The sequence below is a fragment of the Onychostruthus taczanowskii genome, unplaced genomic scaffold (genome assembly GCF_017590055.1).
Source record: "Onychostruthus taczanowskii isolate IOZ18803 unplaced genomic scaffold, ASM1759005v1 scaffold24, whole genome shotgun sequence".
Classification (NCBI taxonomy): domain Eukaryota; kingdom Metazoa; phylum Chordata; class Aves; order Passeriformes; family Passeridae; genus Onychostruthus; species Onychostruthus taczanowskii.
The window spans coordinates 4,077,931-4,090,809 of record NW_024499684.1 but is presented as its reverse complement, the minus strand read 5'-3'; the positions used below and the strand labels follow the sequence as shown (position 1 = coordinate 4,090,809).

The following is a 12,879-nucleotide window of genomic DNA, read 5'->3' as shown; positions in this document are numbered from 1 at the left end:
GCTATAAAAAAAAAGAAAATCTTCAAAATCATTGGCAATCCCTGTCATGGAAAAACTGGCTATGGAAACACACAGGAAGGAAGGAAATAAAAAGTAGTCAGGGGTTGCAGGTACTCTGTTATTTATTGTACAGTATTTCACTGAAAGTACAAAGGCATCATCAGTACTCACCAGAATTGTATTGTAACAGGTACATTATACTGCATGTTAAAATGTGCTGCTTTAACGAGGCAAGATGGAACACAAACTTAGAGGAAGAAAGAAAGGAGTTTAAAAAAATGTAAAAATACATTTTTTAGTAACTGATCTGTACAAAAGAAAAAAGAAAAAAAAAAAAAAAAGAAACTGAACCAGAGGGCAGGGATTAGAGCCCCCAAAGTCATTTATAACTATTTAAAAAGGCACTGTTATCTACCATGTCATTAGGACCTTTGGGTTCTGTTTCCTTCATACTGATGACTGTGGGGGTGGGGGAAACACTGTTACTAAAATGATCAGACTCATACAAAAGTATTTACAGAGAAAGGCAGAAAAATCCCCTCCTCTTGTTCCAAAAGAGAAACATTTGCCCGGTGGGAGAGGACAGCCTTTCTCCCTATCCTCTCTCCACAGCCGTGCCAGACCCGTGACCTTGAGTGGGAGCAATCAAACAGTGAGGATGGGGGAGAAGCCGAGTCCTCCTAACAATGGGAAAGTGTCTCTCTCATTTCTGCTTTATTGCTTTAAACTCTCCTATTATCAGGGGAGCTAGAAGATAAACTAAAGTCCCTAAACCCCACACCACATCCCCAAACCATCCTGGCTGCAAGAAGAGAGGGCAGGTGCTCGGGACAAAACGGTGAGGACCAAGAGGTAGGGCTGGCCGGAGCTGTCTTTCTAGAGAAAGGGGGGAAGAGACGGGGAGAATAACGCTTCAAACTACCAGACTTTTGTGCTGCTTTTCTAAATCTCCCCCTGGGAGCCTGCCAGCCGCGCGTGTCAGCAGGAGCAAACCCAGGGCACACGAACCCACCAGCCAAAGCATCCGACGGCAGCCGTGGGACGTCGCCGGGGCGCCTACACGTGAGCGCTCTTGGCGTGGGTGGGCGAGCTGGATCCCGAGCCGTAGTAGAAGCGGTTCTCGCCGAAGGTCTGCGCGTCTCCCGAGCAGCAGACGATGACGCAGCCGCCGAAGAGGCAGAGGGCAGAGCCGATCCAGCCCGTGTACAGCGAGTAGCCGAAGCTCATGATGGTGGTCTCGCGGTGGGCGCACACCGGGAACCAGATGGTGGCCACGACGCCGCACATGGCTGGGGACAGGGCGGGAAGGACAGAGTTAGGGCTCTGAACCGGAGGGAGTGGCAGCAGAGTGTCTGGGGACAGAGGGGAAACTCATCCCTACTCCCTTCCAGTCCCAAGGTGGGACCCAGAAGCGGCGGCATCAGGGCGAGGTCCAGGAGATCTCCAAGCAGGAGACAACATGGAAACCTCAGGAGGAGAGAGGACAGCCATCCCTCTCAGGCACCAACAAGAAGGGAAAACAACTGCTGCCTGACACAATGTAGTATATTTATTAGAAGGGAAACAGATTTGTTCCCTCGAAATATCTTTAAGAGGGAAAAGTGAGAGTCATCCCTGAAACTGATGTTCTGGAGAACTGCAGAATTAGGAATAGATTAGATATGCAGAGGCCATGGAAACTACACGGATCAGTGAGAGAATAAAACTGTGGACCCGTGTGAACTGGTTTAAATCCCTATTTCCACATGGACTGCTGTGTCCTCAGCCTATGTCCCTCCTGTGTGAACTGGTTTAAATCCCTATTTCCACATGGACTCACATGCTGTGTCCTCAGCCCATGTCCCTCCTCATCATTGCAGTGACTCTACTGAGTGGTCACATAAACATCACCAAAATCTCCCAGCACCCTAAGGCAGAGTAGGGTTTATGAAATACGAGCAGAAAATGAGCAGGGACAAAATAAGCAGCAGTTAGGCATTGCTGGGGTTTTTTCAATGGAAAAGGAAATGTCTGGCAGCTCTGGAAAACAGACTCTAGTTCCCTGTGGAAAATTTCTATCAAGCAATGGGGACAAACCCAGCAAGGCTCTCCAGACATTTACTGAATTGAATAAAAATGGGACCTGAAGAGTCTGCAGAAAATGGGATCCTACCTAGGCACTACAGTGGGTCAAAAAATGACTGCAGGTTTCACCTTTTACTTGATATCCCATAGGGGGTTTTTCCACAAAAAGCCAGAAGGCAGCTGCAGTGGTGCTGTGAGGTGACATGTGAGGGAGACAGTCCCCAGAGAGTCCCCACATGCACCGAGGGCAACAGGAGTTGATGGTGTTAATCACCTCCCAGGAGCAGGTCCTAAAACAATACTCCTTGATGGCCTGTACATCTGAGAAGAATTAATCTGTCAATATTTACTTGCCTCTGGGACAAGCTGTGCAGGACTCCATCCTTGTGCCTATCAGAGAATCAGAGCAAAACAATAACAGGACCATGGCAGCGTTACAGATTTCCACCGACCGTGTTAAAAGGTATCTGGAGGCAGTGTCAGAAAGTTAAGGTTGCAAGAGGGAAAAAGAAAGGGGTGAGAGTAAAAATAAAATTGTTTAGTTAAAGCAGAGAACAAACCGTAGCTCCTGGCCGGTACAGCAAAAAACCCATCCCCAAAGCTGCAGTTATTGTGAGAGAAAATATTTTCTTATGGAAAAGAGAAGAACATTTGAAGGATGCTTATAAAGCCAGAAATAATTTTGGGCCTCCTCAAAGGAAGGGCCCCGCAGCTTTGGAAGGAATTTTGGAGAAGGCAGGGAGGGGACAAGAGCATTTCTCCTGCGTGTGGAGTGGTCCTGCAAACAGCTCATGAACCTCCAATGCTTTAAAACAAAAATGTATCAGTTGGGAATCCACAAAGCATTCTAATGGGCTCTGGGAACAAAGCTGCTTTGTTGTCCGAAAAAACACAATCATCTTTTCTTTCTCTGTCAGCAGTAAATATATATATATTTGTCTATAGACTATAAGAGCCTTATCTCTCCAGACCCTCCCCCACAAGACAGGACCGAAGAAAACACTTGCATTGGGGTGAGAAGAGCTCTCAGGGATGCTCACACAATGGCATCTCTTGTGCATGTGGCTCCACTACATGTAAAACCACCTTATTTTAATGCTGACGATACCAGAAAGCTGTGAAACACAAGCCAAGGGCTTTGCACGGGTTCACTTGACCTCTCTGTCCTCGGAGGCTGCCAGCTGCTGTCAGCCACCAGTGACCCCGCTGCTGAGCAAGAGGAATGCCCTGGAACAGGACTGGGCTTCATCTCTCTGCATAGATTAGGCTGGGCTGTAAATCCTCCGAGGGGATGGGAAAAGGACAGTCAGCAATTGCAATGTCTCTCTGCGGGCTCAGATTTTATTCTGGTTGTACCAAAGAGAAAGGTTGAAAAAAAAAAAAAAAAGATGATTTGACAGGAAACCCAAAGAGATGGAAAAGGAGTTTTAGGGCAAGTTTCAAGTCCTAAAATGGCTGCCCATGTGGAAAAGAAGTGTAGATAGAAGTTTTTATCCCTTCTCTTGTGCTAATGTTGGGACACCCTTTGCCTCTCTCTAAACAAGAAATCTTCAGACAGTAGAGCTGCCGTAGCCAATATAGTCCAGCAGGAAAATAAAAGAAGATCTGCAAAAAGAAGGAATATTTCCTATTAGAGCAACCAATTTAGCTGGGAAAACAGGCCTGTTTTGGGGCACACATGTGGAAATCCTGCCTGCTTTTTACAGCTGGAGTAGGCAATCTTGTAAAAGCCACTGCCTCTACCTAAAAAATCCTCTCAGCACTGCATGGCATGAATGTCCTTGCTCCATCAGATTGCTGTGAATCCACAGGGATACATCCCAGCTCTCAGTGTTTCCAAGACTTTTTTCACTGTGGATTTGCAGTAGCTCAGTCTGCTGAGCTGAAACCCTCAATACTCAGCATTATAGATGTGTTGGAGTCAGAAGGACGTGCACAGAGACAAGAAGCACAGAAGGTGCTTGGGGAGCTGGGAGAGAGGGAACAGGATTGTTCTAACTCAGGGGACAGTGAGTCCCTGCCAAATTTCTTAACAGTAAGTTAAAGGCTTTTTGCAGAAGAAAGAATACTTTTCTTTCACATCTAAATTTAACTATTCCAAATTGCTGACTCAAAGTCACATGGATTTCTCTTTCAAAGCATTTAGCTGAAAAAAATAGATACCATATTTTTTTTCTGTGTTCAAGGCAATCTCTTTATCTTGATATCTATGGCTTTACAAGTAAACCTCATGCAGTCTTCAGAAAAACTCATTAAGATCCTTTATTTAGTACACAATGGCTTATTTTGTAGCAGCAATTCCCACTTACATATATTTAATCTATTTTCCAGTGTCTGAGTCCTTCTCCTCCATTGGGAAAATGCCCCCTTGGTTACCAGCAAGGGGTCCTCCAAATCAGTGTCAACAACATGGGCTGGGCCAGGGTTTTTCCATCAACACCAACATGTGAAATGTTTTCACACCAGCTCAGAGCAAACCTCTGCTGACGGTTGTTTTCAGCCATAAATCAATTCTCTCAGATAGGATCAAACAGAGCCATAAACACATCAGCAGCAGAATAGCAGGGCGTGCACACAGGTTGCACTCTGGCAGCCTGTGATTATCAGTGGACAGAAAAATCAATGGAATATCTGAGCCCATTGTTTTCCTGGCAACTTTTCAGATTTTTATATTTTTGTTTTGGTTTTTTTTTTTTTTCTCTCTCTCTCTTTTTTGGCTCCAAGCTGTGTTTCAGTCCCTGTTTTCCCTTATACCAAATCTCAGTGACAAACTGCCATCCCTTCCCTGAGCAGCAAGTGAAGTTTGCTTTGGGGCCAGCTCCCCTGTTTGCATCCCCACTCCCTATTTCTGCTGCATTAGGGAGTGTTTTAGGGGTCCTTTTCTTTTAACCAGAGCTCTGGGTGTTGCTCTCCCCTAAGAGGAAAATTCTGGAGCCTGTGAGGTTGTGGAAACCATGAGTGAGAGTTCAGTGGCTGAAGAGTGAATAAAAACAGTCCAGGGCATGTTACTTCTAGAATATAATGGATTTTAACTCAGCATTGTATCTTTCAGAGCCTGATCCATGCTTGTTAAATGCTCTGGAATGGTGACACCTCATCTTGCATCTAACAGATCATTAATCAGCTTAAATAATGTCAAAGTCCTAAACTCTGTACATTATTCTTCTTCCAAAGGGACTGTCTTGCTGATGAGCCTGGGAAAAAATGGGCTTTGTAAATATAAATGTGGATTGGCTTCCTCCTTTTTTTTTTTTTTTTTTTTTTTTTTTTTTTTTTTTTTTTTAAAGCAACCTAGGAGCAAAAGAAGCTTATTTATTCTTCATTTGTGATCTGACAAAAAGAGCATTATTGTAATTGTGACTAAAATATTGTGACCAGGCTGCTGATCCCAGCCCAGATCATTCAGGGCATGAGGAACACCAGTAAATCATTACCTGTAGGTGCTTCAGAGCTCACAGCAGTGACAATCAATAAGATGTGGTCCAAATCTGACCCAAGATAATTTGTCTGCCAATGTCTCTGTGACACAAATGTGAGAGATGTGATCTCTCACACTTCCTTTCCTCACAGGATCTGCCTAGTTGGAAAGCCAAGTTCTGAGGCAGAGGGGAACCTGGTTTATGGAGCACCACAACTCTCCATCATTCCCTCACATTCCCTGGTGTCCCACTGCAGCGTGACTGGGGTGGGATCGTGGCACACCAGACACCAAACCCTGGTGGGACACTGCAGCATAAAGCATTTCACTTGTTCTAACACACTGGTACCCAACACTGTCACTGCAGTTTGTCATCTCTGAGCTGGTCCTGTCATCCTCTTGCCCTTTGGGATTTTTAGGGACAATCCTCCTGCCTCCACACCTGCAGCCATGCAAGCAGGCTGACCTGCAGTATAGTTCTCCTTGACTGGAACCAAAATCTTGTGGCTTTTGTGGCAAAGTGCAGCTCTGCTGGACAGGGCAAATCCACCAGAGCAGACTACTCTGGCACTAAAATTTCATTCACAGGCAGAAAACCTCCATCTTTTCTTTCACTTCTCCAAGCCCAAATGCATGACTCAAGGTTCCAGAGCAGGGGTGAAGATCACGTTCCAGCATGGCTGTCCATGATTGGGATATCCTAGACCAGCCCTATAAAGCTGATATTAAGACTTCCAGCTCTGCTCTTAAACTCCACAGGCACCTATAGGACCCCTTGGACCCAATCCCTCAGATTTGACATGTATGGACTTGTGCTAACCACAAGGTGATGGAGGAGGACTGACTTGCTGCAAGGAGCATCCAGAGGACAGCCCTTCTAAGCATGCAGCAATATTCAGGGCCCACTTTGAAAAAAAAAGAAGAAGAAGAAGAAAGAAGACGGGCATGATGTCAGTGCTGGCTGCCAGCGAGCAGCAGAGCCACACAAAGAGGTCGCTTTGCCTCTCCCCTCCTCCTCTGCCACAGACGGGTGAAAACAAGGCCCCGCAGGCTGTTGCTGAGATGACGAGGCCTCAAGAACATGCAGGTGTGGCATGGGGGACAATGAGCTCCACAGTCTGTGCTGCTCAAAACAATCTCCTCCACAAGCACCGAGGACGGGAAGAAATTCCCAGGGGAGCTTGGGGACCGAGGGCGAGGCTGGCCAGAGGGGGCTGGGAGGCACAGAGGGCATGCCAGTCCTCTCCCCGTGCCAGCGCCATCCCTCTTCCCATGTCCGTGCCACCTCCATGCTCCTTTCCCTGTAGGTGCCTCAGGACCAGCCCCATTCAGTAAGGGCTTCCCTTCCCACATGCCTCAGCTTACTTGCCCTGCATGTCCAGGGAAAATTTGGAGGCTCTGCCTTCCCTATAAGCAGCTTGGAAGTTTAGACCCTTTCCCAAAATCACCTCCACAGTGAACCAGCACGATCCGTGCCTGCAGGCACTGCCCGTGTGCGATGGCCTTCCAAGAAAAGCCGTGACCGAGGACCCCACGAGGCAAAGACAGAGGGATTCACAGCCCTCCCTCTAACCCTGCTTCATCCCTGCCTCCTCTCCTTGTCCTCCCACTCCTGTCCCTGCCTTTTGTCCACCCACAAATGCTGGAGAGCTCCAGGGCCAGCCCTGCACAAACCCTTCGAGAAGAACACGCTCCAGCAGGCTGCACGGTCCGGGAGCAGGGATGGGCTGCAGCCCCCCAGCTGGGGCAGGTGCCTTACCCAGGAGGATGATGAGGATCCCTCCCAGCTGGGAGCGCCGGTACTTGGCTGCCCCGGGCTCGTGGCCCATGCGGATGCAGGGCAGGACCGTGATCAGCAGGAAGATGGCGGGAAGGCCCAGGACGGAGGCGGCGATCATCAGCGCTCGACATGCTTGGACGTACCCTGTGGGCAAGGCAAAAGAGGAGGGTTTTGTTATTTGGCACAAGAAAAGGAGGCTTTGGACTACAGCTCCTGTTTGGTTAGAGCCCAAGAGATGCACGGAGTACGGGAAATGGGTTCATTCTTGTGTAAACATTAAATCTGCACCAGGCACGGGGCAGTGAGGCTGCGGGGCAGTGGGGAGTGCGTGGACACGGGATGTGCAGGCTCACAGATTCCCAACAAACAAACAGCACTGCCTGGAAAACACAAGCTCTTCCCAGAGACACTGAGAAATCATGGAGCTGGAAAATATGGGAAGGGAAAGTAGGAGAAATTTTCTCTAGGAAGGGGTTTCCCTATATTTTTTCGTAGCAAGAGTTTGATTAAAAACCAAGACTTTTAAATCTTCAAAATTAAATAACAGTAATGTAAAACCTCAAAGACTCTCCTATCATTCAGAGGGCTGAATAGTTGTAGATCCACTGCTGGCACTGCAGGTCCATGGGATGCTGCCAGCAGCTGCCCCGAGGCAATGAGCACTGTTGACCTGGGAGGAGGAGGAGGAGGAGGAGGAGGAGGAGGGATACTCCTCACCCACAGCCACACCTCAGCCCTGCACCCCAGGAGCTCCCATTCCTCTCTTCCTGTCCCTGTGCACAAGGCAGCAGAAAACAACAAGAACCAGGGGCTGTGGGGGTGCTGGGCAGGACCATCACATTTCTGCCACTCTGGGAGGGTCTATGTATCACAATATATGATTTTAAAAATATTTATCTACTATATGTATATCTAAATTTTAAAATATATAATTTATATGTAATGTATATATACTATACAAAAATTGCATGTAAGTAAATTATACCAGGTCATTATTGGCATGCAAAAGGAAAAGGACAAATGTCAGATTTGCTCCAGTGCCTAGTGGCCTCCCCCAGTTTTCAGGACAGTCTCAGCACAGTGAGTGTGCTGGCTCTCTGTCCCCTCTTATTAACAAAAAGGAGCTGTCAGATGCAGACATGGAATTCCAAGATGCTTCAACCAACACCAGCAAAGAGGGGCCTTGAGTATATCCCACTGACACACAGGTACAACACCAGGAATGAGAATTTTACTGTTTCTGGAAATGCAGACTCTGTGTGTATTGAATATTTCCTTGATTTTTTTTTCAGGAGGAAACTTTAAAGAAAATTATTACCTGAGTTCAGAGCATAAAAGCAGACCCTAAACAAATGAGATGGCTGTACCCAGTGTGGATTCTGTGCAACCAATCCCAAGTAATGAGAATACAAACAATTCATTTTAAATACTTGACTCAGACAAAGAAAGGCTCTAAATATATTTTTGATACTGGGTACACCAGGATAAATTTCCCTCATGCCAAGCTGTGGGCATCAAACAGGCTACAAGCAGAAACATCTTGGTTTGTGATTTGCTTCTGCTTGAGGGAAGCTTTGCTCTCTGCTACTGCAAGACCCATTCACAATAAGTTGCATTCACTAATGTTTCTTTGGGGCAAAACCTTCCTCTGCCTTCTCTGCTGGATCAGATTTAACAGCAGCAGCAGTAAGGAAGGCAAACTTACTAAAATAAAAGTAAGCACACACAGAGAAAGGGAGAATGAGAGACTCAACATTCCTAAGTGCTGTGTGCCACAGACCAAGCTCTGCAACAGAGAGACATTCAGGAATTATCTTTTTCACCTCTTGTAAAATTATCTTCACAACAATTTAAACCAGCAAATAAGAAAACATGAAAGCAAATGACAAGGAATGGTCATTTCTGCCCTGTCAGCTTTGAGAGAGGCACCTTTGACACGGTAGAGGAGTTGCAATCTAAAACACAGCAGAATGAAGTGCTGCAGAGTTAACAGTGGTTGAAACTGGCAAGATCACAAACCAAACTTACAGGGACCAGACCTCACAAGACTTTGGCAGGTTTAATTAGCCCAAAAGATGTATTAATGCTGATTAAACACCTTGCTTAATTTTTGCTTTTCAGTAAACTAGATGAAAGTTACTATATCATTAAAAAATATCAAGTTAAATGTAGTTACATCAGTTTGCTGTGTAAAAGTTCTGTCTTGCCTCAGAACCTTTGGGAAGCACAAGACCATCAAGACTAATGATGATCTTCTGAAAGATTAAAAGCCGTAGCAGTATTAATAATAGATGTTGAAAGATTCATTACACTCCAAATCACTTTAAGGAATCAAACATTAACATTTGTAATAGTTCACCCTCCCCTTGAAATGCTCTATTACACCTCAGTGTGCTCTGTGTGTTTTGCAGGGCAATCCAGACACAAGATGTGAGAGGAGCAGTGAGATTTTAACTGAGAGCAATGATTAAACATTAACAGAATTTTAGCAGCCACAGAAAACCTGGGCACGATTAAAACCAGGTGTAAATCAATGAGAATCATGTTAAGAGCTATCATTCACCTTCTTTAGTGCATTTAATGGACCACGTCCTGTGCTGATGAAGCTGGAGGAGCTTCACCATCACCTCCTGCGGCAGCAGCACCTTGCTCTGGGCAAGGCTTCATCCCTCACTCGGGGTGGGAAGGGGAGGATGGGACACACTCACCTGGCAGTATCAGGATGTCCACGAGGGGCTTGCAGTGATAGAGACCTGTTGCCATGACGCAGTCTGCCCACAGCCCCTTGGATCCCAGCTCATCCATTTTCCTGCAGGTGGTGATGGTGTAGCCGCAAGTCACCACCCAGTCGTTGGTGGCCGTGGCCACAACCACCCCGATCCACCCGACAAAGCTGCAGACAAATCCGGCCAGGTGCAGGCAGGTGGCCACCATCTCCGTCCTTGCGTGGGGACAGCTGGACAGGACAGTGCCCTCGGGGTCAGCGGAGCCGCCCGGCGAGTCCCGGCTGCTGGAGCGGGAGGATGGGGATGGGCAGGAGCAGGTCCCTGGTCAGGCTCTGCTCAAACACTGAGCTGCCTCTGCCCAGCTCCCTCCCTGGGAGGGGTCAGAGCTGCCTCCAGCCCCACAGCGCAGGGGAGGAGCGAGCGGGGAGCCCCAACTTCTGCCGGAGCATCCGCAGGCAAGGAGGGAGTGCAGAGGAGGAGATGCACCATCTCCTCTGGAAAACAAACCGGGGGGGTTTACTCAAATGCAAACAAACAGCCCGACTGTTTATTAGGGAGGGAGAAAGATTATGGCAGTGCTTGCCGGCTGAACTTTAATAGTCGCGCTGGTGCATCTTCATGGAAAGGTAAGGGAGAAATGTGGTGGACAGAGTTACTCAAGAGGTGGAATTATCACCTCATCAAAGCCATCAGCACAGCTGCTGTAAAGGGCCAAAATCAGTCTTGGGTCTTTCCTGATGTTTCCAGCAATTGTAAAAATATAAAAGACCCACCACTGCTTTCTCTGCTGTGCCTGGGCTTTCAGAGCTATTAACTAACACTCACTGAGTGTTAAATACGTGTTTAACAGCACCGTAGTCGCACTTTTGAATCCTCAAATTGAAACGAGCAGCTTTTAACTCAGACTTTTAGTCCGAGTAAATTTGCTATACAAATTTTAGTACATTTGATAAAACAGGAGCAGCCCACTTCAAAACACCAGAGGTGGAGAAAAACTTCCCATCTTCCCGTTCTGCACCGGGAGAAACAGGCAGGCAGGACATTTTCCGAGCTTCGCTCTGTATTTTCACGGCACATATGTGTGTTCTCGTGTGCCAGCACACCCCTGAGGATATTTCCTTGCTGTGTGCTCTCCTCCAGCGCTGCCGGTTTTGGGAAGGGAAGGTTTGGAGCAGGCAATGCCGCATGCCTGGAGAGACCACTAGCGGAGAGCTGCCTGCGGTGCACGGGCAGGAGCAGGGACAAGTGACACAACAATGAATTTCATTCACTCCTAGAGCTGTCAGTGAGAAAGAAACGCTGGAAACGCCACTCCGAGTTTAAAGTGCTAGGAATTCAATACATCCTGCTCATCACCCAAGGGTATTTTTTGCCGTTCTTTGACAACTAAGAAGAAAAAGAGCATCCTAACTATAATTTGTCACCTGCTCCTTAGATCCAAAATTCAAGGACATGAGGTCACAGTTTTCTGTCAAAGCCTCATCTGAACTCTACTCTACTCTTGAAAAAGAGCTTTCAACTCTACTGGTAGTGCTCTACTGGAGCACTACCAGTAGAGTTGAAAGCTCTTTTTCAAGAGAAGATAATTCTAATAAATATAAATTTCATAGTTGTTTTCGCATTTGTTTTATATTGTTGGTTACTTCTTAGGGTTTTTCTATACCTGGTTTATGGTATTTCTGTGAAGCCAAACTGCCAGCTGGCCTTCCATGAAATTTCCTGATGTCATTCCACCTTCCTGCATAGCCTATCCTCCTACTGCACCCACCTCAGGTGGAGTGTGCTGTCACTGACATCCAAACACCAATTTATGTTGTCTAGGGCTCAATTCGAGATGGATTTAATCTTCCCCTAAAAACCATTCCTTCTTATTTATTATTCAGGAGATAAACTTGCAATCTTTTGGGTGAAAGTGGTGTTGTTCCACTTCTTGGACTGAGCAATTGCATTGGACAGACCATGGACACCTCCTGAATTCAAAAGGAGATGAGAGATTTCACCCCAAAGCTGAGGTTTGGAATAATTTTACACTGTGATAGTGCAGGCACATCCTAATGCACAATATACGTATTTTTTAAATGCTGAAGGCATTCATTGGTCCATACATCCTTCTGTAATTCAGTCTACTACATTTTTGGTTTCCTTAACCACAAAAGCTTCTTAACTCCATGTTTTCCTTCACAAACGTATTTATCAAGGAGTGTGCAGGAGCAAGGAGTAACATTTGACACTTTGGTAACCAGCACTGTTCAACAGAACTCGAGCTGGTGCCCACAGGGCACAGTGTGAATTATTTCATTAATGTCAATAGAGACAGGAGGCATTTACCATTTTGTCAGTGTTATAAATCACACCACCAACAGTTAAGTGAATATAAGTTCACACAAGGCAAGTGGACAATGATTTACAAGATCAATAAAAGAAGGAACAAGAAGGGCTTGCCAGCAATATGCCAAATAAACTGATACACTTTGGGCAATAGTCTCAAAAGCTGCCTTTTTAAAAGCAAGTGCTACACAAGCATTTATTCCAGCAACAGGGTGAGCTCCTTAAAAATCAATTTTTTTACCCTTCACTCCCAGAGTTTTCCCCTGATCTGCATTGTTCTCTCTGACAAAAGACAGGCATTGCAATTAGTCAAAGCTATCCAAGCTATCAACACCCCAGGGCCTTCTCATCCAAATGACTCACCTTGAACTTTTTCTTTACATTTTCAGCCTCATTGTTTCTTCCCTGTTTGGAAATACAGCAGTATACAAAAGCAAGACGGGATGCAGAAATAAACAAGTTTAAGTGGTACAGTCAGTTCTTAATTTCGTTCTATACCAAAGGCTGAGCTCTTCATTGTAATTTTCATCTTTATCCTGGTTCATACTGCTCCTTTCTCTCTT

At 46.2% G+C, this 12,879-nt stretch overlaps 1 protein-coding gene across 1 annotated transcript; it reads right to left on the bottom strand.

Annotated features, from left to right (window-relative positions):
* Positions 1-288: 288 nt before the first annotated feature.
* On the bottom strand, positions 289-10,348 carry CLDN11 (claudin 11). Its single transcript, XM_041405912.1, has 3 exons — positions 9,971-10,348; positions 7,242-7,406; positions 289-1,289 (listed from the first exon to the last, which is right to left on the bottom strand). Exons 1-3 carry the CDS (start codon positions 10,194-10,196, stop codon positions 1,057-1,059), a joined length of 624 nt encoding a protein of 207 aa, XP_041261846.1. The 5' UTR covers positions 10,197-10,348; the 3' UTR covers positions 289-1,056.
* Positions 10,349-12,879: the final 2,531 nt, after the last annotated feature.

Coding starts and splice junctions, on each gene's coding strand:
- CLDN11 (XM_041405912.1), bottom strand. CDS start 10,196: ATGGTGGCCACCTGCCTGCACCTGGCCGGATTTGTCTGCAGCTTTGTC. Junction 7,407..9,970: donor GGACATCCTGATACTGCCAG/GTGAGTGTGTCC, acceptor CCTTGCCCACAG/GGTACGTCCAAGCATGTCGA. Junction 1,290..7,241: donor GATCCTCATCATCCTCCTGG/GTAAGGCACCTG, acceptor CCCTGTCCCCAG/CCATGTGCGGCGTCGTGGCC.